The sequence below is a fragment of the Chaetodon trifascialis genome, chromosome 13 (assembly GCF_039877785.1).
Source record: "Chaetodon trifascialis isolate fChaTrf1 chromosome 13, fChaTrf1.hap1, whole genome shotgun sequence".
Taxonomy (NCBI): domain Eukaryota; kingdom Metazoa; phylum Chordata; class Actinopteri; order Chaetodontiformes; family Chaetodontidae; genus Chaetodon; species Chaetodon trifascialis.
The window spans coordinates 12,690,166-12,717,794 of NC_092068.1; the positions used below are offsets into that span (position 1 = coordinate 12,690,166).

A 27,629-nucleotide genomic window follows, 5' to 3' on the forward strand; every position below is an offset into this window, starting at 1 on the left:
AGACTTGTTTAAGAAATACAAGAAAATGTAGCCAAACCCAATAACTGAGATGCCATCTTTATTCCACGGGTTATGAACCCATTATTCCGCCCACTGTTCTAGACACATTACAAGTCCACCTTTTATGAATACTTAGCATTTGATGTGTATAAAACACAGTCTTTAGTGAGGTGAACAATTGACTAGATATGAAGCATGTGGCAAGATATAATATTTTCCCTGGACTCAGCAATTAAATGATTTTTATGAGACAATAGAAATTTTCAGCTGCTGATGCCGTTCATTAAGAACAGATAAACCTCCGATAAAATGCATACGGGAATGTCCGTAGTTCACAATGCGTTCAGAGTAGTCTTCATTTGGATGTTCAATTCAACCAGTGATATGAAAATATACTAGAAACAATGCAAGGTTTTGACAGCTTCGCAAAATTCAGCATAAGTGCAATAATAAACTGGAATAAAATTTGTGGAATTATTCACTTTGGAGGTAGAACGGCTATAAATTGAATTAGAAGGTACTAATTGAAAACACAAGCCATAAGGGCAGGAGGGTTGTAAATGATGCACAACAAATTAAGGGTATTGTAAAAGGGGAAGAAGTTTTAATTTCACCATTATGCCTGTGTTTTTTTTTCCTTTTGCACGTACATGCAGGAGCTGTAAATCTAGTAATACCAGGGTTTATGTGCAAGGCCATAGAAAATGGATTTCCTTTCAAGTAAGCTGCATTCTTATAACCCAATCCTTATCTGTTTAATTTCCTGAGGGATTCTGGATTAATCATAGCAGTTTAATCCCTTTGCAGTGCATTAGAATCCTCCATCAAACTCTGACTGTAATGCGGGATAGTACTTTCTGGTGGAGTAACACAGCCAAAGTAATCCACACACACTTTCCCAAGAAACCCTCTGTGTAGGTCACGATGATTGGCCCGCACTTCCCATTATGGGTGTTTTAAATGCTCTAAATTGCCCAGATGTCTTTGATTAATCTCTACAAAGTCAAGTTAAATTGTTAATAAGTACACTCTGACTACTTTTTAATCTCATACAGATTGAGATTCTCATGTTGGTAATTGAAAGTCTCATGAGCTTACCTTATTAACAGTATTTGCTATGACTTTGTTACCCCCTTTCAATGTAAATCTAAGAGTGCAGCACCGTTTAATAATCACAGGAAGTCCCTTGGAAATTTAGGGATCAATATGAATTAAACATGCTTTTGCAGAAGTGCACTGCTACTATAATTTTCCAGGCAGATTAATGCGCAACAAGGTCAGAGTGAATAAGAGAAAAGCAATTACACACAATAGTGTCAAAGCATGACATTTCTGATATACTGCACAGATGGCTCAAAAGTGGTAGTGGCATATGAACATTTGCAAATCCCACAAGACATGGGAAACATTTTCACTCGATGATCAGTGACATTTTGTTGTCTTTAAGTATCCGCTGCTCTCACTCTGAATGATGATTCTGTTCCAGCTACTAACTTCATGACAATTTCAGCTATTGTCAGCGAATGTGCAGCTCTGCCTGCACTATTCAACCAAATATACCTTAACCCCTTACAATGTTAACACAAAATGATTTATTTCTAGTTTTTCATGGGAAAAATAAAGCATGTCGCCAACTATACTGCGCCTCAGCCCATCAAACACAGCTATTGTAGTTCCTGTGTAAATTAAATTATCTCAAAGCACCACTGTCAGTGTACTAATTGCCGGAATGACACTGGAGCTGCTGCTCTGTGAAAGCATTGGTTTCACTCGTCATTTAATGTCTCCCTGCCTGAGATTTATTAAGTCAAGATTTAACCTAAGATTACACAGTATTTTTCCACACCGACAACGTCTTCACCTCTCATGCTGCAACAACAATTCATTACACTACGCTGGTACAGTTTATGTAGATGAGCAAGATGAACAAGGGGATTAGGAGGAAAAGGAGGTTAAAATGAAGAAGATGAACCTCTCAAGACCCGAGGTGGGAGGAACACATGGAGAGAAGTAGGTCAGATATTTACACCACAATCACTTTGTCTCGGCAAAAAAATCAATGTCAAGAATAGAATCCATAATTGTTCAGATTTACTTGAACGGATCATTATTCAAGTGAAGTCTGCAGACAAAGCAGGAAAACCAGATGACTTCAGATTCAGCAAATTACTCTTTGATGCTACAACCTCATTTTAAGCAAGTGTTTGTATCACTTGTTAGTAATTAGTAATTGAATAATAATAATAATTAATCTGCTTACGTTAGGGGTTGGTGATATAGGAAAAAAGTACTGCTGCAGTAATTAAAGAAACATTTTATCTTACATATGCCATATTGGCTAAATAATAATCACAGAGTAAAAAAAAAAGAAAAACAAAGTGTTAGATTGGCAGTATCTGTAAAATTGGTGCTAATTAAATAAAGCTGGGTGGGTTGTCTGTATACCAGCCATATAAACCACTTTTATCACAGGCTTTCACTTTGCTTGGGTTCAATTTCAACTCGCCATTGGGATTTATCTGCCCTCAGGCAAGAAATCCCATTTACCTAAAATTAACACAAAGTGGAACAAGTCCAGCACCATCATCAAAATACTAAAAAATGAAGATTATGTATTTCTGAGTAGAAGTAACGGTGGGGTGTTATCAGATCATCGTGCCCGTTTACCACAACCAAACTAGAGGGCTTAGTCTTGAATGTGTAGTCCCTGATCAAGTTTTTCCTTAACTTTATTGATTTAGTGTTCAAGCCTGTAATAGGATTTGTTATGAATTTTGTTGCTCAGTAAGTAAACAAATGGTGCCAAGTATTGATTCGTTGAAGACCTGAAATTAGATTTCAGATGTTAACAGTATGAGCCACTGACTTATAGCACAAGACGTGGCCTGCAGAGTTAATGGAAAAAAATGGAATGGCCTGTGCTCCTGAAAATAGTGTTCAAATAACTATTGAGCATTGTAACATAACAGCTCAGTACAAGTACAAGAACACTCTGAACATGCGTTTTTTTTGTACGCAGGTGATCTTTGCCGATAAAGGATGAGTGCTGAGCATCTCTTTGGATGCGATCTGGTTCAACATGAACTTGGAGAATATATAACTATTTGCAAAAGAACCCGTCACGGTGTCAACAATACATGCTGCCTTTTGTGAAATGAACTGCCTGATGCATTCTTACCACAGAATATAGTCATATCAATTAGCAGCAAGTAATTAATCAGCGGCACCGCTGACACACTCAAAGTGCACATACACGGACACATTACAGCTTGAGAGCCGATCCCTGCTAGGTCAATTACGAGTCATTAGAGGCCAATTATAACACATTTACAAATGTGATTAGTACAATCTGTTGCTATAGACAGACAGTTTTGAATATAATATATTTTTTTTAATTTCTGATAGCAAAATTAAATAAAATGGTGTCCAACATGGCACATTTTCTACACAAAGATTTGATTGCTTTAGAGTGCAAAATTGTCACTTACAACGTTGCTTACAGGGTAAACAGTGTTGAACACTTTGTCACAATTCACTGTGTTGACAGCACAAAAGAAATAGCAGTGCTGGGCTCTACAGGTATAATGATTTTTCCATTTATATGGCTTGTGCACCTTTCAGGAGCAGTCTAACAGTCATCCAGCATATCTTAATCCCACGGCCACATCCTGCTAATTAGGACATTGACCCCAAAAGCCATCTGGTCTTATCAGGCATACAGTACCAACACCTGTTCATCCCTATGAATCCCACTCATAGCTGAACATATTCTCCCTTGGTTCTTTTTTTAACCTTGCACAGACAGCTAAAAAGGGATTTCATCCTGTGATTTGTCTTGGGAACACTCTTTTGTCTGCGAATTTGGTGCTTCAATTATGTTTTTTTTGTTGTCCTCCAGCCAACACAACACCCGCAATTTTCAGTGACTGGGCATTTAGCATTTACAGTTCCACCTGTCTATTGAGCTGTCATGGAGAAAGGGTTCTTCCCGTTCTGGACTATGTATTTTTCTGGTGATTGGACAAATGTATGATTTCCCAATTCACACACCTTGGGAGATTTGGGAGAAAATTCACCTTGCAGAGGTAATTGTACGGTAGCATATCTGATGGACCTTCACTGCTGAACATGAAACTTTGACAGACAACACAGCACAGACATTTGCTTGGTGAGAGAAAGATGTATCCTTCTTCCTCTGACAGTGACTTTATGAATAAGTATGAATTTGTCCTACAGGGACTTGTGCTCTGTCTTGACTTTTAGACCTTGTAGATGTCCATGAAACCAGACTTATCTGTCACAGAGAAAGCCCACAGCAGCAATTGAGAGCATCATTTGAAAACAAAAAGTGTGGTTATTTACAACAAGGGACAAAGCACAGCGGCCCTGTGATAATACTCTGCATGATTAAATCAATGTTTCTGCATTATGTATGACTTACAGTGAATTGTGGATGTTGAATGGGATGCTTCTCGTATACTTAAGAGTGCAGTGGAAATATTGCACCTCTAGCATTCACCTAACCCCTGCATGTTTCCTTTTAAATAAATACCAAGAACAAACAAGTGCATCTATCAGCATCGTAAAAATATCGTCCATACCTTGTCTCCTTTATCCCCCTTTTGTCCCGGCAGTCCAACCACACCTGGAAGACCAGCATCCCCCTGTGCACACAGTATACATTAGTGGGATTAAAAGAGTTCTCGTAATAAAAGAGAGAAAGTGGCTGTTGCTATTGGATCTTGGTCTGGGTTTGTGTAATGGATTTAAGACTGTACCTTCCTATTACCAACACAGCGAGCAGATTACTGGAAGGGAGACTATTTACTTCTCTACACTCTGGTAATATGAACGTTAAAAAAAAAAAACCATGTAACTCTTACAATTTTTAATATATTCTAATATCTGAACACACTTTCTACTGACAGAAATAGCTGAAATGTTTGTATGGTAGCAACATTATGTTCTAATCGAGGACCCCAAAATGTTCATTTGACTGTAAGTCTATGAAAAGTTGATTCTGTTTCTAACTTAAAGGCAAAATGTAAAAATCATAAAAGGCTGGGTGTGGAATTGGACATCACCTTGGAGCTGTACCATCTGCTCCCTTCAAAGAGGGCTTCAAGCTTTCAGGTCTCAATTTGCATTTCAATCTAAAATTAATGTTTGCAGTTGAAAGAATCCCTTTGCATTTTCACAAATTTATACCACGGTGCAGATTCACCATGCTTGAACAGTTTGGGAGAATATACCTGTGTTTACTAAAATATTGTGGCTTTGGATGCCCACCAAAGGCAGCGGTAGACATCCAAAGAAAATATCTTTTGGTTAAAATGTCCTATAGTGCCTATAAAGGATTGAGCAACTGCAGCGTAAATCAGTGCTGGTTCAGTTACAACAGCCAGTACACTTACTCAATTAGAGGCCCCTGTTGGGTGAAATTGATTGTACCTTTTCAGCTGGACAGTGACATCTGTCAATTGACTGTGAGGCCGGCTGAGACAGCATCTGGGGGAGCTGGGCTGTAACCAGGGGAGGGGAAGTCCCATTAAAGGTCTTCTTGGCTTCACACTGGATCAATACAAAAATTTCACCATTTAGAGACCTTCCTTTGTCACATTTGCTCCAAAAAACCCTCCAAAATCCACTGTAATGCAGCACTTAACCCGAGGTAACCTGGCGTTACATCATGCTGCAAATGCATACTGTGCAGTGAAACTTAGAAAGTACTAAGTAGACAAACAGTGATAAGTCCTTCTCAAGGTTGTGACAGTTCCACAGGAGTAACTTTACACTGACATGACAGCATGCTTATGGAGGCATGTAATGGTAACGGGTCAAAGCTCATCTCTCCATTTGGAACCAGCGTAACATTAGCTTTTATTGATTTGATGATGATGGAAGATCTCTGTTATTAAGTTTCTATCTGGGGAGGCAAACCCTCATGGACACGAAAAAAATCTTGTTTCACTGCCATTGACTGATCATGCTGCATAAGCTCACAGTACTTTAATCTGTGACCGACTAAAGCATTCTGTCTCCAAATTCTGGACGCAAGCATATTGCTGTGAACTACATTACATGTGACATAAATGTTGTTGCTTATGTACAATAAACAGTGGGTGTTGTTACTGCGGTCAAACATCATAGCACTTTACCTTCGGCTCCAGGAGCTCACAGCAGTTTTCCATTTCAGCCATATAAGGGTCACAGTAGATCAAAAATTGCTTCATTTCAATCTGTGGAAAAGAGTTGTCATTAAGGGACCATTCCAGCATCATACAACAGCTTCATCATCAAATCATGCTCCTCTTTTCACTGACAAAGGTCTGCTCTTCACCGGTTAAGACAGTCCGGTTTGTTCAACCGTCAGCTTGAAGTGGTCCTAATCTTTCTTATTGTCACAAATCAGTTCAAAAACATTGCATCTAAACCTAAAATAGGAATTTAAGAAAAGGATTCAACTTCTGCATGAGCTGCAGCTGCTTCAGATTTACTGATTGACATCTTGTGGCTTAAAAAGTCAGCTGGGTGACCAAGAGGCCTTGTATTTTTCTAGCACTTCAGGGAATCTCTGAGAATGAGTGGAGCGCATATGACACAATAGAGGTTTCACACAGATTAAGAAAATATGGCCCTGAAGTGTGTTTCTGAAAGCACTGACAGTGCGTTTCAAAAGTGTTTAGACAATATGATGCTAGTGATTGAAACTGGAGATGGGTAGCAAAACTACTGCACAAAAACTGGTAAATCCTTAAATGACAGTGTGGATTTAGCTTAAGACAAAAAAAAATGTTTTGACAAGTCTTTGTGGTACAAACATCTACAGGCCGTCCATCCTCCACTCGTGTAGTGATGAGAGTGCGCCCGCTGGCGTTAATGCTGTCCTTCTCGTCAGTCAGTCTCCTTTCTATTAGCTTGCAGTCCATGTAAATGGAGACTATGTTGCTCTGGACAGAAATGCTCAGCTTGTGCCACTGACGATCAAAGAGGGCATGCAGGTCACGGCTCTTAAACGTGTAGCGGAGAGCGTTCTTTAGCAGGCCCAGGGAAGAAAACTCCACCGCCCTTTTACCGCCATCAACCACAATAGATACCTGGGAAGCAAAAAAAAGAACTTGATAACAGGGATCTTGTCTATCCCATCATATCTGTAGCTACTGAAAATTCTATGTAACATTAAAACATACAGTGAAGCCCACCTGACTGCCTCCCGACTCATCGAATATCTGCCAAAGATACCAGCGGTCTTTTTTTGTCGTTCTTCTGACTCGGAAAATGGTGACAAGGGAGTATTCACTTGAAATCCCATTTGGAAATATTAATCTAAAAAAATATCATATAACACAGTCAGATTATCACAGAATATGAATAGGAAATCTATAATTAAAATAACCTAAAAATGAAAAATAATCATTTCAAGCGTCATTTCTCAATATTGAATCTTTTAAAGCTTTCAGTGATCGATAAAACATTTCTTCTCACTGCAGAGTCGTTCACATAAATAAACCTGACAAACTTGATTCCATTTAGCTTGATGAATTTTATACTGGCCTCCCTGTCATTCATTGATCCAAAGTCACAGGAGACAATTTTTTCCCTCACCGAGATACCATGCGCTACAGTTATAGGGTTACAGATGCCGAGTGCAATGCAGCTATAGGTTTATGTGTGTGACCTCAGCTGCAAAGCCGTAAAGTCCAATAACAATTCTGTGTTCACAGCTGAAAATGTTTCCCAGCAGAAAATATGCACAGAAAACAGGGGGGATATACAGGAAAAACCATATCATATTTCAAATCACACCCACCCTCACATGAATTACAGCTTATTCAGTAACTGATCTCTCAGCCCACATGCGCACTCCCTTCCTAATTTTATACATTGCATAAAAAGAACAGCAGAGCATTGTACCCTTCAGAACGCTCTAACCCTAGCCCTAACTCCAGACTCAGATTAACAGTCAAAAGTGGAGGAGCATAAACATAATAAATCAAGATCAGCAAAAATAATAATAATGCAATGATAAGGTCATTGAGAAGGCAGAGCACAGCCTGGGGGAGGGAGAGAGAGAGTTTCTTCAGACAGGCTGGAAATTAGTTTTCACTCCAATATATCATCTCCTATTCTCTCAGTGCTTCATACCCTCTTCTATTGTGTCCCTTGAATTCTTTGAGATTTCGGTGTAAACGGTACATGACTAAAATGATAAATACACCAAGTTAAAGCTCTCGAAAAAATCAAATGTTTCTTTGAGAGGCCAAGGACTGGGAAGGTTATTTGTTGCCTAAGGGCTAAAGGACTATTTCAGCTGCAAATCAATATGAAAAATGGCAGGGCAATTTATAACAATACGGATTTATGAAATAAACTCAGCACAGAATATTTCCATGCTGCACATACTAGTAACTGCTGGTACCAAAGTATACTACACATTATAACAAGGGGCATGGAGTAACGTAAAAGAGAAATGTAAAAGCGAACTCCAAGAGTGTGTGTACTACACTACAACTTATGTAACCTAATAAATTTAAACAGGTTTAATATCACTGAGACACTCTGCAGAACACATAGCACGGCTGTTTTCTGTTAGGGCCTTGGAGTTCACACCCTTCTTTGCAAAGTCTCCAGCTAAGGCTACTCTTATTTCAAAACACGGTCTGTCTACAGTGTGGCACACTTGATCTGTGAGGGCTCAGAGGGTTAAAGTTCTTGACCTCGTGTTGACTGCACATCTGTGGCTAAACGGCAGAACCCTGAGCTCGGTGTAGGTTGGTTTGAACACTGTGAGCCCTATCTACCACCTGGTGCAAAGCAGCTGTTACTGCTAGTTCCTGATCTTCGCTGTTGTAATTTTCATGCCCAGGGCCAACACTATGCAAGTAGCAAACGTATTCGCGTCTCTGTGTGTTGATCTTAAAATGAGGTGCGGTCAGGAGCATTGTTAGCACATTGCTGTCAGTCTAAAATCAAAAGGCAGATTTTTCATATGGTAAGATCCTCCCACATCTGCTTCACCTCAGAGAGCTGTGGTGGAGTCCTGCTGCTCCCATAGATGGTCTGCTCGTGAGCTTTCATTTTGCACACAAGCAGATCTGTTTTCTCCGTAGCAAACTGTTCACTTCTCCAACTTCGGGCCATATCAGCCTTTTAAATAGCAATGCACTGCACGCAAGCACAACTGGCTCTAACAGACAATGGGAGATGACGACTGATTGGTTTAAATTATGTTGTACCTAAAACACACCTGTGACTAATTAAGAGACTGAATACAACCCCTTGTGCCTTGCACCACACTTTGCAGTCAGATGATGCACCGTTGGACAGAAGTGCCTTTAAATGCACTTGCACTATAAACTTTAGACAATGTGCTACAGATCATTTAAACAGGACAGGGTGGTCCTGATTCTTAGAGAAAAACACTATTCTACTGCATGTTTAAGTAAGTGATAAATAATGAGTGAACGAAAAGGATGTCTTATTTTTCTAGCTCCCATGCTACCAAATACCAAAACAACTTTTACAATATAATGTATGGGATTCTGCCAACCCAGTCTTGTACAAGTTCCATCTATATATAATGACTTTGCACTGGAAAATATGTTTTGGAAGAAATGCAACTCTCCCCTGGATTACATTCAATGACAATGTGTTGTTCCAATGCAAGTCACGTGATGTTGGTTTACTACAGGGTTGTGAAGGAGTGGAGTCTGGTCCCAAGCCAAACCACTGAAATAGTTACAGCAGGAAGGAAAAGCTAAAAAAATAACATCTTCTTGACTACCATGTCTTTTAGAGGCGAGTTACTTGCGCACATGTATTGTACACTGTAAAACTCTGTACACACCCACCAGGAGAAGAACAAAAGATCACAGAGCAACGCCCTGCATGCCACCAGCGTTATAATCAGCACTAATTCCATTTTTACAAGGAACAGCCATGTGTTTTCTGGAAACTATCACCCACTGTTGGAAAATCTCCTCGACCATGCTTACTGCTTGGCTGACACTACCCTTTGTATAATCAGAGACAATGGTTTGACAGAATGTCATAGCAACACAACCGGCCTGGTAGAGAATCTCCCGGAAGCGGCTTTAGTGTCCTGGCTTGTAAGAAATCCTATCCAGGAGGATCCTTTTAAATGAGTCAGAGGAATCAGATTGCTGTAGCTGAAACAATCAAATGTCAAATGTTCGCCTAGTTGGCTCACATCCCTATTACTGATCGGCCATCCTCCAACGGATCAAAGCAGGCTCAGCCATGTCAGTTTTCTATTAAATGCATCATTCATGCTAGCAAGGACTATAACTTCCTCTCAGCGTGATTCCTCTTTCCTCTTAAATGTGGAGGTGCTGTGCTTGCCAGCTTGATAGAAGACTGCTACTGATCAAGCCAAATCTATTCCACGCCTGTGATCTGGAAGAAGTGCATGTATGTGCGTAGTTGAGATGTACAAGAAGTCTACGGTATGTTATCATCGTCCCAGTGCAAGCAAGTGTTCCTCTGCACGCATAATTAATGGAGAGGTAGCACTGCAACAGCAACAGGCCACCAATAACAGACACACGTTCTCAAAAATACATGACAACATGATGTAAAATTTATTTAGGCTCCTTCACGACCTCCGATCAACATTGTTATTGTTTGAAACAAGCTGTTACAGTGGCCATTTTTACTTTGCTCAGTCTACCTTGCTGTCTGTCTGTTGCTTCCTTGTGCACACACACACACACACACACACACACACACACACACACACACACACACACACGCACACACACACACACACACACCGTACTTGCAGTATCAGTTGCAGTAAGTTTGCATGATCAATTGACTGACAAGACAGTCACAAACCACTGAAGCCACGGTCAGATAAATAAATACAAACCCTGGTGATTTGATACAGAAAGGCATGAGAATATGTATTCGGTATAAAGATGAGTGTACTTTCTACCTTTGTATTTGGGTATGATTTGTCTTGCAAAAAACAAGAATTATAATGTTGGTCAGCCCAGTGTGGCCTGACTCACACAACCTTGAATGTCGTGCATGGAAATATCATATGCACCACATATAAATATGAGACAGAGGTTCATATACGATATAAAGGCTAAACACAGATATGCTTCTAAAGATGAACAGCAACTGCAACACAGTGCTTTAATACTGCAGGGCAGCATGTTATGAATACATGTTGCATTTCGTAGGCCGATTTGTCACCTCACTCAAATGTTCCTTGAGCATGTCAGCTCCAATTCATGCCCATAATGTGTGTTGTACCAAGGAGCTGGCAGCACATTAGCCTGATCTAGAGGGTTGAGCATCTTTTGCTGCATATCCTGTGAGTAAAGTGAGCAATGTTTTAGTGGCTGTGGCAGGGGCAGGGGGGCCTCCTGCTCCGTGCAATTGCCCTAGCTTTCCCTCCTCAGCTGACATGCAGTATCACCTGTCAAAGTACTTAGATAATTGGATATGAGAGGGATTGCGGTCTCGCCACTATAACCAATGACACTGTCAGCAGTGTCATTGAGAGCCAGCATCTTCTTGCACTATGGGCCCAGACTGAGGGAAGGGCTGAAGTAAATGTATTTTCAGCTGGCTGACTGAACGGGGAGGGAGATCACAAATCACCTGGCTCAAAGATTTTTTTCACCCAGTCACAGAGAGACTGGCAGTAAATGTTTACAGTTGCGTGTCGTGTAAAAATGCTAAAAATATCCTCCCCTCCCGAAAGAATGACTAAGTGTTCTCTTTCAGCCTAAGGACACAACGTGATGAACATCTCAAAATACATTTTTTTAACAACCAAAACATCACTGGAATGCTAAGTTTGCCAAACATTACAGGTTCATGTGTGCCACAAGTCGTCCTTTACACAGAATGTGGTACTAAAGCGCAATTGGCCTTAATAAATATTACATCTAATTCAAATCCCCACAATGTCATCATATCAGCATCAAGGTGAAGTCGCACAGTGGTCCCGCCAGTTGACCAGGGGAATAAAGGTCGTCAGTAAATGGAACCTCAGTCTGTCATTTATGTAGTTATTTTAATATTCCTGTCTTATTATACGTGCTCAGACATTTTTTTTCATTCCTTTATGTCCCACTTTTTGCCCTTAGGAGATTTCTAGAATAAACGCAATATATATTAATTCTGTTCAAATTATTCCCTGTCTAACAGCTCACCTCACAGCTTGGCCTTATTAGCCAAGGCAAATGGAACTATTGCTCTGAGCAGGGTATATCTAGGTTGCCTCAAGTCAATCCTTTCATGAAAGTTACGGCTCCATTGATTTGGGGTATTTTTTTGTTAGAAAACTGAAGGAACATGAGTGACATACAGCATATAGAGAGAGTATTTACTGGGTCATGTCTTATATTCAGGCTGTCTGTCTGAGTTATCATCATGTTATGAGGAACCAGAGTACAACATCTGAACACAAATGAGGCAGAAAATAAAAACACATGCATGCGAGAACACATGAGGATGCTACTCACTTTGTTGGCTTAATGAGAGGACTGCTTCCTAAACGAAATGACGGCAGGTCTTCTGTGATTGTTCCCTTTCGCTGAAGAAACTTTTCTGTGAGGTCAAACCCTGTCAACAGGACCATAAAGTCTCACCTGACTGGAATGAGCCAATGTCGAGTTACTTACAAAACAGAACGTACCTGTGATTTCCAACGGACGATCTAAAACATCAGAAAACCTGTAGTCTTCTACACTCAGAGGGGGACATGAGCCATCTAGAGGAAAGCCACAAAGAAGTTGGCTGCGCTGGGTGCAGATGTTCATTTATATGTGGAAGCAGTTTTCATTATGATGACAGAAAAGCAAATGACAAATCATGAAATGATTTCCACAGTGCATTTGCTTTCATTTTAAAAACAAAACTTCTTCCACATCAGAGCAGAAAATCAATTCGCAGTTGTTTCCATTAATCTTTTAAACTTGAGTTTAAACTTTAAAAAGCCGCCGAAAGAGACAAGACTGTGAGATGTAATTTCGAGGCAAGCCTAGATCTGTTTTAAAGAAAATGAAATGGAGACTGACTTAATGAATACTGATAATCTTACAGGCGAAGCATAAAATTCTGGACCCTGTACACAGGCTTTTTTTTTTTTTTACAGTCCAAAGTTTGGGGTCAAAGCTGTCAGACTCAGTCTTTTTCAAGTGGATTCCACAAATAATGGCATTATAAAGTATACTTTATCATTGTACATTAATCGTAAAACAAAAACATTATAAGATAAATAAGATTAAGATGTCTAAAAGATAAAGCTGTTTAAAAAAGTTATGCTTAACAAGAGCGTGATGTGTTATCCTCTGTGCAGGGACTTGGCATGTAATTCAACATTTTAATATATTTTCAGCGTCATGTTAACATTAAAGAGAAAGAGCACAACTGTCGCAAGTCGAGAACAACAAACGTACATACCTGTTTGTTCACCCACTGCCATTCCCAAAGTGCAAGGAATGGAGTTTACAGTCCAAAAGACAGCAGCCCATCTTAACAAGCAAATCATGGCTCCGACACTAGACAACAGTCCACTTGAAAACCTGGATGCAAACAGAATAGTTTAACAGTTCAGTTCAATTTAATCCTCATATCTGGTAAAACTGAAATAATGAATGAAACACTTGCCTGACACTAATCAATTTTTCCGCACACAAGTGCCATCAAATGCAGAACAAATAGACGGAACAGCAGACGCAAGCAAACAATGTGGCGCTGCTGATTTGTATTATACATCTGCTGTTCTGCTGGGTGACACAGCAACTTCAGTTGGATTGATTCAGCTGACCTGGCACTGAAACAATCTGCTGTCTGTGTGATCATTAAGCAAACTGCGATGGATACAACTTAGAAGCTGTCACTCCTTCATGTTCCACAGAGTTACATCCTCTCTCTTCAAAGCAGGTGTTTTAATTCTGGAAAGCATCCTCTGAAAAAGAGTCTGCGTTGTATTAGTTTAAGTTGTATTATTGTGAAATTTAATTTGAACCGTAAATCACATCTGGCTCTCTCTTACTCCCTAAAGCCTCTTTGTGTGTTTATTTTAAGCACTTCAGCCACGGGAAAGCACTTCTGTGTAACTTCATTCATTAGCTTTCATGAACACCTGCCACAGAGTGATGAATGAAGATGTCCAAACCGCAGTGCAATCATTATACTTTAAGCTATGTTTATGTTAAGGTTTACTTTACTAGTGAGCCAAGCTGCCTCCTGTTCCCCATAGACAGTTGCTGTAATTCATTAGCTCTGTATGTCATCGCCACAAATTAGCCATGGAGCTGTGCCGACGCACTTCATCTGTTTAGAATACAATCCGCAACAACAAGCTAAAAACAGCGCAATGGGCAGATATTGCTCTGTCTGATAAAGTAAGCTTGCAAATTGAGGCAGTTTTCATTGTTATTGTACTTTCTCTGCAATGTAATCATCCCATTGCTGAATGTTAAGTCTACTGTGCTCAATACATTTTCAATCCATGATCATTGATCCCTCATGCGCTGTACTAGGTTGTTTGGTTTTAGTAATAATAGAAAAGCCTTGATCTATGTGAGCACTCTATTAACACTCTGTAGTGTTTTGATCTGGAAGCTGTCAGCAGTGTCTTGGTCAAGGACGTCACATCCAGGGATCAAACCCGGAAACCTCCAGTTACAAGTAAGTCTCTCAAAACATTTGACTGTGGTGCCAAACATAATCTTCTGCATTGCTCTCATGCCACTGCAAAGACGGCAAGAATTTTTTTTTGGGCCAGCGTAATCGTGGAGGGTAAGTCAGTGAAGTATTCGAGCAGACAATTCTGGCTCAAGCAAAACACTTAAAGTAACTTTTGGATTACTTTGCCTGCAAAATAACTGCAGTGCCTGAATACTCCATATTACCATGACTGAACAGAAAAAGAAAATAATTTCAAGAGTTTTTACCCCCAAGGACTTTCAAGGACTTGAAAAAGAAGGAAGAACCCCAACAGAGGAATATAATCAGGTTCACACGTGTGACTTCGAACTAATGAATTTAAACTCTATTTGGTTTTGTGATTAATCTCTTCAGCCAACAGGTTGGATCTGCTAGTACAGTAACAGAAGTGGCAAATCAGAACTCGTGTGCCTTTTTTCAGCACCTGTAATGTAGTTTTGTGACAACACAGCCATAATCCCGTTACAAAGACTATAATCCTTCCCTCCTTCCTAGTGCACATTCATCTGTTTCCACTGGAGAAGAGACTGAGGCCAAAGTAGACTAATGAACTTGACCTCCACAGACCATAATACACCCAGGACACAAGTTCATTTATATGCACAGTCTCACAAAGTGTGACCAATACTGTTTTTCCTGACACTCTCCTTCTTTAACTGCCACCGTCTTATCCAAATTAATTTTTCCCTCCATGCACGCCACACTTCTGCCTTCTCCCACCGGATCATAAAGTTTTGCATGCGGGCCTTCACCATCATGGCGCTTTGCGGTAAAGTGACCATGCCACTAACAACCATGCATGGGCCGCAGACTACAGAGGTATCACATTCCTTATCTGTGTGAAGGTGTAATGTTATTCCTGTCATTACTGCAAATGCATGCACCACATGGAGCTCCGAAGCCGAACCCTGCAGTCACACTTATCCTCCATCTCTGCACGGCTGGTTCTGATTATTGAGGATTGTGGAGGAGTTAATTGCTACTTTAGGAGCACACGTTGTTTTACCTCATGCAGTTTAGCGTACAGCAATGCTGCTGCACCATCTGCTATGAAACGGCGTTGATTTCAGCAATAAATTGGCACAAACTATTTATTTTATCACACACGTCTCACAGTTTGAGGAAACGCCAGACCTGAAGGGTGAAGTTATTCTACGCTCACTCTCCATCATTCATTCAGTGGCCATAACTTCACTGTAACACTTTGCAATATTCAAAGAAGCGTGTTTCTGCGCGACCGCTGATTGGCTGGGTGGTTTTATTTTTGATAATTACGGGACGGAGCGGTTGACAGTCTCTCAGTGTCCGGCACATTTCGCACTTTGCCGTTAAGTGATGCAATACGGTACATGTTGACTGCTGCAGAGCGTTCATAAATCAGAAATAACCTGTGCATAAGGCATGTGTCCCGGCTCACGGGCAAGTTACACAGATCAAGCCATGCCTGCAAAATAACACACTTAAACATCGAGCGGCAAAAGCTGCAGGAGTCCGTTATAAAGGGATTTCAATGTATTAACACGCTGTTATTTACACTGAGCCGATTTTATGCATTTACAGTGAAATGAATGTGCTCTAGAAGTACTCACAGCTGCGGAGAAAGTTTCCACTAAGGCAAGAAGAAATAAAAAACAGCGCAAAAAGCATAATCCATGTGTGATTACGATCAGTCTTGATTCCGGATTCCAGGACTTGGAAATAAAAGTCACAGTGGGATCGCCTGCCGGATCGCGGTCCTTATTAGTTGCACCGAGTGGCCCTCCCACTCTGTCATTATTACTGAAATGCACTGACAGAGACTTGAGCAAACAACAGGAGCACACACCGAAAGCTTTCACATCAGGGGAAATAAATGCCCAGCGGGGGTTCAAACAAACTCGCTTATTAGACTGAACCAGGTGCGGGAATTAAACAGCGTTTGATGTATTATCATCTCATCAAACTGTTCTGAATACAAGGCCTAATTCACATGCAATTTGGCTCGGCTTTTAGGTGGCTCCGTGCAGCAGGGAGAAATAAGTCAAGCTTAAAAGTCAATATCGGAACAATGCAAAAAGTTTTAACATGACTCACCTTGATTGGAGGAAAAAAAAGAGGCAAAACAAACAATCTTACCTGTCTGTTCATCCCGTGATAGCCTACAGCACAGACATTAGACGTGTGTTAGGGGCAGAACAGGCTGGAGATGATCACAGATAATAAAGTGGCAGCTCTCAGCTGTAAAGGCAGGCCTAGTGCTCCAGCAGCATACTCCATACACATACAGTACTATTTTAGTCAGAAGACGCCCCTGTCGCAATACTATACTGCTATATGGAAGGCAACAACTTTACTCTGTCAAATGCTGTAATTCATCCAGCATTCAAAACCCACTGAGGGACTAATTACGCTGTGTGTTTCTTTCCACGTATTAGTGTGTTTGTTAAAACTGAGGCTGTGGCTGAAAACTAGATGTGTACTGTTCCATGTGTCTTTATCTGAACAGAGAAAATGCTTCAAAAACATTAATCTTACATAAAACGAGCAGAGATATAAAGTACCAGTTTAGCAGTTGCTATTTTCTAGCTGTAGTCTCTGGACAGGGAGGTAGAGCAATAAATGAATGTAATAATAATCATACACTTTATTTGTATAACACCTCTCAAACAAGAAATTCAGCTGAATATGTGTGTGAGAATACAGATGCAGTATACAAGTACAATGAAACAGATCAGTAATACACACTCTAATTCCCAAATGTGTGCATTTTCCTGTGAGAACATATATTGTTTCGCCAGACGGGAGGAAGTTTGAACATTTTTAGGCACTTTGTCCCTTGAAGTTTGTGCTGTTCAAGACCCCCCACACAAACAGGTGTTCTGGCACCACACACACACACACACACACACACACACACACACACACACACACACACACACACACACACACACACTGTTTGGACAGATGATTTCAATGCATCGTCCCCTTCACAACATGCACAGACACACACGCACACACAGAGTGAGAGAGAGACAGACAAGCTTTTCAGTAGTGTGATGAAAGAGAAACAAAGAAAAATGTTTTTTATGAACAACTGAAGATAAAAAGGAAGCAGATGGCTCTATTTCTTTATGCAAACAGAACCATTTTTACTTTAGAGTTGTTGCATGATTTTCCGGTCTCTCTGTACTTCTTTGGTTTTGTGTGAGTGAGGGGATGAATTATTTGAATCACCAGCAGCTGTTAATAAGCTAACAAAGGAAAAGTGCTATCTTTACTGGATTTTTCTCTAACTGGAATTTCCTTTGAAAAAAAGTGAACACATTACATGAAAGCGGTACTGGTGGGAGAATTTTAATGCAGATATTATGAACATCCATTTAGAGCAAATTGACTGTCTTTTCAGCTGCCGTGCTGATGCATTTATTTTCACTCATTCCCACAATCTGTATCAGCCACAGCGCAGAGTCTGGTAGATCTTTTTAGAACTAACAATGGATTGATAAAAAGGTTGCGCACAGGCATTTAGAGGGACGGCTTCTCCATTCAAGAAAAAGGACACCCTCGCCATCTGCAATCAGATTATTTTACATTAGGATTTCTGTAATCTGACATGCCGGGAGGAAATTCCAGCGTCTCTTCGAGATGCCATCTATTTCTTCTATTCAAAATGCTTGAAATAAAAATGGTTCAGTGTGAGGTCTGTGGGCAGTTAGTTCTGAAAAGAAACAATGTCCCAGTTTCTTCACCTCTACTGTATTGAGGTGGCAGCAGAAGTCTCAGCTGTGGATGACTCCAAACCTTCACCAATAAAGAGAGAAACTTTCCAAATGGCTCAGCACCACTTGGAAATTTCATATGGGTGAACTGACCCTTTAAGGTAAGGGCAAAATTGGGTCCATGATGAAGCAATGAAAAGGGCATGGCGCCTTGATGGGCCAGCAGGCCACATCGTGTACCATTTAACAACCACACCACATATGCTTTTAAAAGAGTTCATTGGTGTGGGTTTAAGGTCTTGGTCTTTAATGTCTTTAACCACAAGATAAATTCCTGCCTTTTCACGTCCAATGTGTGCAGATACTATGGATTGCACCTTAAAATGCATCTGTCACAGACTGGTCCAGATCAACACACAACTATGAAAAGCAAGAATTTTAATGAAATTGTGCAAAATTTCAGTGAGTGACTTTTTTGTATTAAGAAAGTAATAGAATCCAGAGTTACTAATAGTGACAGAGCAAACATATTTGGGAAGTGCACCATCTCTAGTCTGACATCACAGTTAGTCATCTAAATCACTTAAATGTGTGTGCCTTTGCTGTCACTAAAGAGACAGAGTGTGTGTCAGTGAGAAAACAGGCGACGAATGCAACCCACCAATTGCTGCATCAAGGTAAATGTTCCAAGCACGCCAAACTGGAGGGACATCTTATAAACTCCAAGGTCCCCAAAGCTGACAGGAGGCTCTAGGTTATTGTAGTTTGAGAAGAAGGTATTAACACAAGAGAGAAAGTAACTGAGAAGACCACAAAATAGGGGAATTAAATTTGTAAGTCTCATGCTAAAAATATTGTTTTTCCAAATGATGGAGTTCATTAGTTGTTATCCAAGTAATGTTTGGATTTCTGACTTCTCCTTTCAATGAGACTAATAATTTTTGATAGAAGTCCAACTTAATCTGCTTCACTATCTTTGTTTGGAACACAGTCCTCTACACACAATGCTGTGGATAGCCATGCTGTTGCTTGGTCACTGCTCTCTGGGCAAAGACAGAGTGTTTGGGTGTTGAGTGCCAAACCTGTATGAAAAAGGGAGAAATTCTATCATTTGTTAACTTGAATTTAGGGTTGCTGCCATGCTTGTGCCAACCTTAAAATCCTCACTTAATCACATGCCATCAAAAGTTTTCAGGGTATTTCTTTGACAGTTCCAATGAAAACTGTTCAGGGAGGTCTGGGGATTATCCAGCACAGTAACCAGGACATTGTTTCCAAAAAGACACATTGTTGTTGATTCAGTGTGAACAGCTGAAATTAAATCCTATTCCCCTGACCTCTGCCGCATTGAATTCCAAGCAAAAATCTCAGCATTGAAGAATATTAAAAATGTAATAATTTGGGGTTTTAACTGTTGTACAACAGGACAAGCATAGGCCATGTCCAATACTGATTTATGGTCATTTTTCATTATTCTTTCACACTTTACAACACAAATTAACATTTGATTAATCATAATCTTAATCACAAAAAATAATATATCAAATAATCAAGCAACATATCCAATATTTACAAGAAAAGATACAAGGTTCTTTTTTTCTTCCTCGTTGATGCTGGAATACAGAAATATGAACTAAACCAGATGTCAGAGGTCAGTAATAAATTCTGTTATTTAAAGCTCTTTGTAAATTTGTTGTTGAGGGCTGATTTTCTCAAAATTTCTCTCAGGAAAGAGGCAGCCTCTAAACCTGTAGCATCTCTGGGGAATTGCCCCTTGAAATACTATTTTCATGGCATTTCAGCTTTAACAGACAGTTCACACTTGGGTGAAAAGTCAGCTAACAAGGGAAATGTGGGGATGTGGCAAGCAACAGATGGTCGTGCTGTTTCTGACCCCAAGACAAACATTTACATGTTTGGCACCCTCTAGACATGACACAAAAAAAAATTCCAAGACATAATGCCAAAAATTGCCCTTTTAGAGATTTTCCCCATGTGATATTCAGAGTCTGTGCACTTAAAACAGCACGTTTTATTCAGAAAGTGCTTTTCTAACATGTTTAGATGTTAGTTTGTGGCCTCAATTATTGTTTTGCATTTGGTGATATCATTTGAGTTAGCTGTTATTTTACTTAAAAAAAAAAAAAAGAGCCTAAATTTCAAATACCCCACTTCACCTCTGACAACACTTTTGAATGTGTTTGAGGTATCTCTGAAAATTAGTCAATCCAGCTGGAATGAAAAATAATGCAAATACCTGACAGAACTCAATTTTTGGATATGTCAAACAAGATGAAACAGGAAGTCACTTGGATAACATCTTAGTCTAAACATTCATGTGACATAGGACTCATAGCCTTGTCTGTAAGTTAGCTAAATTCGCAAGAAGCTATGACTTAGCTAACGCTAGCTAACTGTTAACTCTTGTTGTAACCTTAACCAAAAGGACTAGTGATAACATTTTCATTCCCTTTCTCTTGGCTTTAAAACAATCATCTTAATGTTACCACAAAGCTAGCTAAATACCTGTAGCCAGCAGTTGTTCTGAAGTCAGACGATGTAGTGGAAACCATTTTTCCATCCAAATACCTCTAGGTGCATTCAACAAACTAACTAACTAACTAACTAACTAACTAACTAACTAACTAACTAACTAACTAACTAACCCAAATTACATGAACCCTACATTTGCATGCATGTGATTTATTACATAAAAAGCATATTTTAATTTTAGTTATACAAGTTTTACTTATTTTGATGCAAAGTACTTGATTGACAATGATCTACTCACAACTTCTTTCATTTACTCATTCTCAGCTTGTCTGCTACCCGGTGGCCGTTAGTGTGCATGACTTATACAAAAATAGAAGATTCGTGCTGAACCAGGATCAGTAAATGGCCTCCTTTCTGCATAAAATTTTGTTTTGGGTGCCTCTGTGACTCTGTATTGTTAGTATTTCCATCAGTGGAGTTCAATGCTGTGGATGTTCTTTGTCAGATTCCCCTGTGGATAAGAAACACAGCACACTCTGTGTGGGTGAGATCATCCATTCCACACTGCGGTTCTTAACATCTGCCCGTCTGTCTTGTCTTGTCTTGGCTTGACACAACATTTTGGTGTTATTCTAAGTTACTTTTCATATTTTGTGAAGGGGGTGGTTTGTTATGGGACACATTTACAGTGTATTGATTTGACTCTCAGTGATAGTATTCATGACCTGGACATTGCTTCCAAACAAAATGACTTCTCTGTGATACAGTAGCTGCAGGATAAAGCAGATTTTCAACTCCCTGAGTTTCAGTGGATCACTGTAAAATCTGTCTACGATTCACTGTTTTCACAATATGGTGTTCAAGAGACCAGAAGCTGCTTACAAACCATTAGATTTCAGTGTGCTGTCACCAACATCACATGCATCAGCCTGCACTACAGCATCTTTAATGAATCTGTTGATCGTGACATAAGTGTTTGGTGAAGCATCTCTTTTGATGTTAAATGCTTCAAGAATATGAATTTTTCTTTAAGTTTACTGCTCATGGTGTTTCATTATTTATTCTGCCTCCCTTAATGCAGTGTAAGTGCATCTCATAATGAACATGTATATCAGATACAACCCTCCCCTCTTTGGGGGTGTGTGTCTGTGTGCTTGTGTTTCTGCGTGTGTACCATCGTACTTATAATTGATATGGACGGACCTAAACCAAACAAACACTATTGTTTCGGGCAAGCAGTGGTTTGCCTTGAAAGCAAACAGGCTAATCGCTGTTCTCTGAGTCTTCATTACACCAGTCAAGTCTCTATTGTTAAAGGGTTTTAAAAGCAAAACACCTGTCCCTTTTACTGGATCATTCACTAAATTGACATATGGCAAAGCACGGGACAAAGACAGTGTACTGTGTGTCACTAATCTGTATGTAGACATAACCATTGATGTGTACCTTTCATGTGCTCATAAAAATCACAAAAGTCATTAAGTAGTCTCATTCATCACATCTGAGAGCTCATCTGGGTATGAAAGCCTCCAGTATGTAGACAAAAAAAGAAAAAGGCTTAAAAAGATACAATAACATGTCAGTTTGGCCTGCAGCTATGATTCTGTGGGGTAACCTTGAAATATGATCATATAATTGACCCATCTATTGAAAGTTAATGAAAGAAAATCATTTGGTGGCAACCTCATTGGGACCGCTGTGTGAAAGTTGCTCTCTTTGATATCAACTCAAAAAATCAGTGGTTTGGAACAGGCCGTATGGTGGATTATTCTGATTAAAGTGTTCAGTCAAAATCACCATAGTCAGTGTGAGGTGGCATAAATTTAAAATGCAATTCTTATGTCTTATAATATAGTTTAGAGTCCATTTCTATAGCGTATAGAATTCAACTCTTCTGGTAGGCTTATTACAGCAATGGTATTAGGACTGCTTATTTTCATTATCCCTCAGTCTACTGATTAGGTTCTCCATTAATTGTTTGGTCTACATAGAATTAGAAAATAGTGAAAAATGTCCATCACAATTTAGAGCAAAGTGATGTCATCAGATGTCTTGTTTAGTATGACCGGCGTCATGTTTTCAAGTGTCTACTGCCAGGTCCGGTTGCCCTTGATTCAACCCTCCTTGGCTAAACATGTTCCTTGCAGAGACCTCAGATGTTGTTCTTAGGATTACTCTCCCTCACAGTTTTGGGGTCACAGCCCCAGGTGCTCTGTTGACACTGGGACTACTGTAGATTTCACCTTCCACAAATGATGTAGATCTGCCTTTAACCTTTGGTATTCCTCTGGCTTCTCATGCTCCTTCTTGCCTTCACTCAGGATTGCCACTTTGATTACTATTGCTGCCTCTCGGTTGTTGTCGACCACCACAGTGTCTGGTTGTTTAGCCAGCACCTGCTTGTCAGTCTGGATCTTAAAGTCCCACACCTTTCTAATAAGGGCTGGGCTGTCTAAGGAGCATCTTTTCACAGCCTGCATCTTGGGTCTTGACTGGTGTGGCTCACCTGGGTATGAAAGCCTCCAGTATGTAGACAAAAAAAGAAAAAGGCTTAAAAAGATACAATAACATGTCAGTTTGGCCTGCAGCTATGATTCTGTGGGGTAACCTTGAAATGTGATGTGGTAGACCCTTGCCTCAACCTATCTGGTGCTGAGTGCCTGTTCTTGTGCTGCTATGATCAGAGCCTCTGTGCTTTCCTTTAATCAAGCCTTTTCCAGCCACTGGTAGGTTTTCTCGATGTTAACCACATCTTCTGTCTGTTGATGGTACATCCCATGGAGGGACTTAGTCTTTCATGATACCTCCTCTTCTTTCTCAGCGGTCCCAGCTGCCTGATGTACTCACTTAGCAGTTCATCCCGGGGGGCCCTCTTTCTGATGTCCTAGTGGATGCTCCTCATTTCATCCTGGATAATGGCTCTAATGCTCACCAATCTCCCCCATATTTTCTTTTATGGCACAGTCTCAGGCTGCTGGACTTCAGGTTGAATGTTTCTGTGTCCTGATATCTGGAGCCTTTATCTCCTTCTTTGGCCATCTTATTATTCCAGCCGGGTATCTGACAACTGGTAGAGCATATGTGTTAATGGCTTGGATCTTATTCTTCCTGTTGAGCTGGCCCCTGAGGACCTGCCTCATTCCCTGAAGATATTTGGCTATAGCTGACCTCCTTGCTGCCTCCTTGTGGTTTCCATTTGCCTGAGGGATACCCTGGTACTTGAAACTGTTCAGTATGTCTGTTACCATGTTGTCTGGTAATGCAGTACCTTCAGTTCTCACAACCTTTGCTCTTTTTGTCCCCATTCAACAGCTCCTTTCCAGTCTGAATGAGATCCCAGTGTTGTCATTATAGATCCTACTGAGGTGGTTCAGCAAGTTGATGTCTTGGACATTCCTGGAAAATAGCTTGATGTCATCCATATGCAAATACATACATACATGCATACATACATACATACATACATACATACATACATACATACATACATACATACATACATACATACATACATACATACATATCCCACATCCAACCAAATCCCTATACTTTATCACTGTGTGTCAGTTGCATGAGCTCCATTTATTTTCTCAGATTAAATGGTGACAGTGAATTTTCATTTTTAGAGTTAAAGGACAAATTCGATAGCGGGGCAAGCACTTCAGGGCCACAGCTATTGGACATATTGGGAGCTATTTCTGTAACTTCTCTTGTGCTCCTCAGCTGAGGTGAGGTGGGAAAAAGAACAGTGGATTAGAGGTGGATGTGATACTGTAATTTTGCAGCGACAGAAATATCATCCTCAAGAGGAAACATGAAATAGCTAACATGGGTTTTGTGATCTGCACACTGCCGGAACCCCTGCAGCTGACTAGTATCATTATAAAATTAAAAGAAGGATTAAAAAAGAAAAAAAAAAAAAAATACACCAATCAAATGTAAGGAATCGAATCCCCAAATCCTTCCTTGATTGGCAGAAATCTTGACAATTCCCTACCTTTTTCTCAGCAAGCCTTGTTTAATAGACTTTGGTACATGGTTTCCATCAGGGCAGATTGCCAAGCTGCACGATAAAGCCATTTGCAGTTTTGAAAGGTTGCATGAATTAAGTAGACCTACCTTCTCTGTGCAAGTGAATAATGGGTTGTGAACGAATTACATTAGTTTAATTAAAAATTTTGAAGTCAGGGACATAAATGAAGTTCAGATATATGGTTATTGATTTTAGTGAGTTGAATTTGAAAGTGTCCAAACCAATAGTGACCGGCTAATTAACTGGTAAGAATGTTCTTCATTCCAATTAGTAACGGACTAATTTCTTCCTATACAATATAGAGAATTATTATTTTCACTTTCAGAAACTTTGGAGCCTCAATGTCACTGTGGACCGTTATAGCCTACCCTTTGCAAAAGTAATTACTCAAGCAATAATTTAATTTTGTCTCAATAATTCCAGACATGGTGAAGCATGACTGCACACTCTTAGACTGTTGTAATTTAAGAGACAATATACTCCATAAATGGAATAGACTTTTCCTGATGCCATGCGCTCAAAAACTGTGAAAAGAAGAAAGAAACGACAGCAGTTTCTTTATATTGAGATACCATGGGGTCTGCATGCAAGATAAATTGGATAAAAACCGAAAGAAATGGTGAGAGTGCCTGGCATTTGTGTGGAATCTCTCCATGCATTAAAAAACCCACGCTGACTGTTACACTTCACTTAGAGTCTGGAAAAGTTTATATAATCCCATTGCTGCATAAGTTTGGATCCCCTGCTGAATGAAACAGAAGCTCATACCTCTGAAGAGTCAACTTTTTGAAAATTTGAGTGGTATTGCTATGGATGCATTTTTATACTTCAAATAAGTACATACAGTGGCGTTTAGGGATTCATGGCCTCTCTAGTCATTCAGCTGAAGAATAGAAAAGGCGAAACACCTTAACAAGTTTCTCAAGTCACAGCAGAAATATCTGACAGTGCTGATTTATGTGATATGGTGAAAATCATATTGAAAATGACTCGACATTGTCCATTATATAACACACAACAGGTGGTAGTGAAAAAAATACTGGTTTTACAAATTCCTGAGACCCTTGCGAAAAATTACAAATGTAAATCACAAGATGGAAGGCGTAGTGATTATTGCCTAGTGTGTCAGTGTCAGAGCTGGCCTCCACTGTCCCACCTCGGCAATCAAAGCCACACATGTTTGGTCAATAACCAAAGAAGAGTTACAGAAGAAGAAATATAACCAAAAAAAGAGAAACATGTAGGAGACCAAAGCCAAGAAAGAAAGCTGAATAATTTGCTCTGTAATGTATAGAAAGCAGATCTATGCTCCTCATAAAAGAAACTGGTCCAAAAGCTGCACTAAAAGGGAATTTTTGCTCATTAACGGTACACTATTGTGTCAGCTGAGGGACTACCTTCAGCATCAAAGACAGTGGCTATTTGCTGGTGTGGGCCACTGTGGATAATTGATAGCAAGTATTACCCAAATGATCTGCCCCATTCATGGGAATGCACCTACAGATGCACTGCACCCTAATTTTCTGTGACCTACTTGTACTTTTTCAACAAATTTAAAGCTTAGTTTTCCAGATATACTGGACAAATATAATATGAGTATGGTGCATGTGAAAGAGGTGCTAGATTTAAAAAAGCATGTGTTAAAATGGTGGTCCAAATGTCTCTCGGGTCAGCTTAAGTGACCCCTTCCCACTGGTGAACCGCATGCCTAATGGATAGATCAATTGTCCCAGAAGTGGCCATCAGGTAAGCCAAAGTGCCCTGTGGTTGGCCAAGGTATAACTTGGCCTAAATGCCTCACTGCTTAGCACAGGTAGCACTTTCATGTGTCCTTTGGGCAAAAACTGAAGTTTGATCCAAAACATAAACCTAAACCTGCAGGCATAGAGGTGTTTCTCCTGCCCTCTATAGTCTGTGGATGTCAGTTGGTTGTATAGAATATTGGAGATTACAGATATGTGCATGTCAGTCTAATTGTATGTAGTGGTGGAAATTTGTTCACTTTCCACTACTGACTGGATAGTACACTATCCTGTAAGTGTAAGCAAAGTATACATTTAAGGTATTTTAATTTAACACTCATATTTTATTAAACTACTTAATACTTAATAAAGTACTGAATACTTTTAGTCCATATTACTTATTTTTTAAACAGAATATTTTATATAAAAAACATTTTATCAGCTTATAAGATATGATCTATTGTTTAATGAGAATACCTAACACTGTCAAAATTAGCTCAACCTTGACTGTGACAAAAAATTGAATTCTGCTGACATGTTGATGCTTTAGTAATATCAATACAATAAAATATATAATGTACACAATAGTAATATATTATGATGACAAATTTGAAAATCTAAGAACTTTTTGCTGATGATGTTTTTGTAGTTTCACAGTTACGCAGTGGTGTTGGTACTTTCATTAATTCATTTGGCATTACAAAGCCTTATTGCATTGCTGGTATCTCCTGATTCTGGTAGAGAGGTAGACTCCCCTGGTATGTGACAGTATTCATGTTGCCTCTCATTACGCTTCAGTCCTGTCCCACCGCGCAGTGAAGCTGTTAAAGTCTGCAGGTGAACAAATCTCTTCTAATCACCAGCACACATACGGACACATAAACGCACAGATGGACTTCTCGCCGCGACGTCACGGCTGCCGCTCTCCTTCCACCGTGGTGACGTCAA

General features: G+C 39.8%; 1 protein-coding gene across 1 annotated transcript in view; it reads right to left on the reverse strand.

Moving 5' to 3' along the window:
- The window catches only part of col19a1 (collagen type XIX alpha 1 chain), a 93,000-nt gene extending 77,715 nt beyond the window's left edge, over window positions 1-15,285 (reverse strand). Inside the window, 11 exon segments of the mRNA XM_070977388.1 lie at window positions 4,602-4,664; window positions 5,452-5,571; window positions 6,159-6,239; window positions 6,822-7,097; window positions 7,203-7,326; window positions 12,504-12,603; window positions 12,677-12,751; window positions 13,444-13,565; window positions 14,346-14,348; window positions 15,127-15,197; window positions 15,199-15,285. Of these exon segments, the coding sequence (XP_070833489.1) occupies window positions 4,602-4,664; window positions 5,452-5,571; window positions 6,159-6,239; window positions 6,822-7,097; window positions 7,203-7,326; window positions 12,504-12,603; window positions 12,677-12,751; window positions 13,444-13,565; window positions 14,346-14,348; window positions 15,127-15,197; window positions 15,199-15,285 (1,122 nt within the window).
- Between the last annotated feature and the right edge of the window lie 12,344 nt (window positions 15,286-27,629).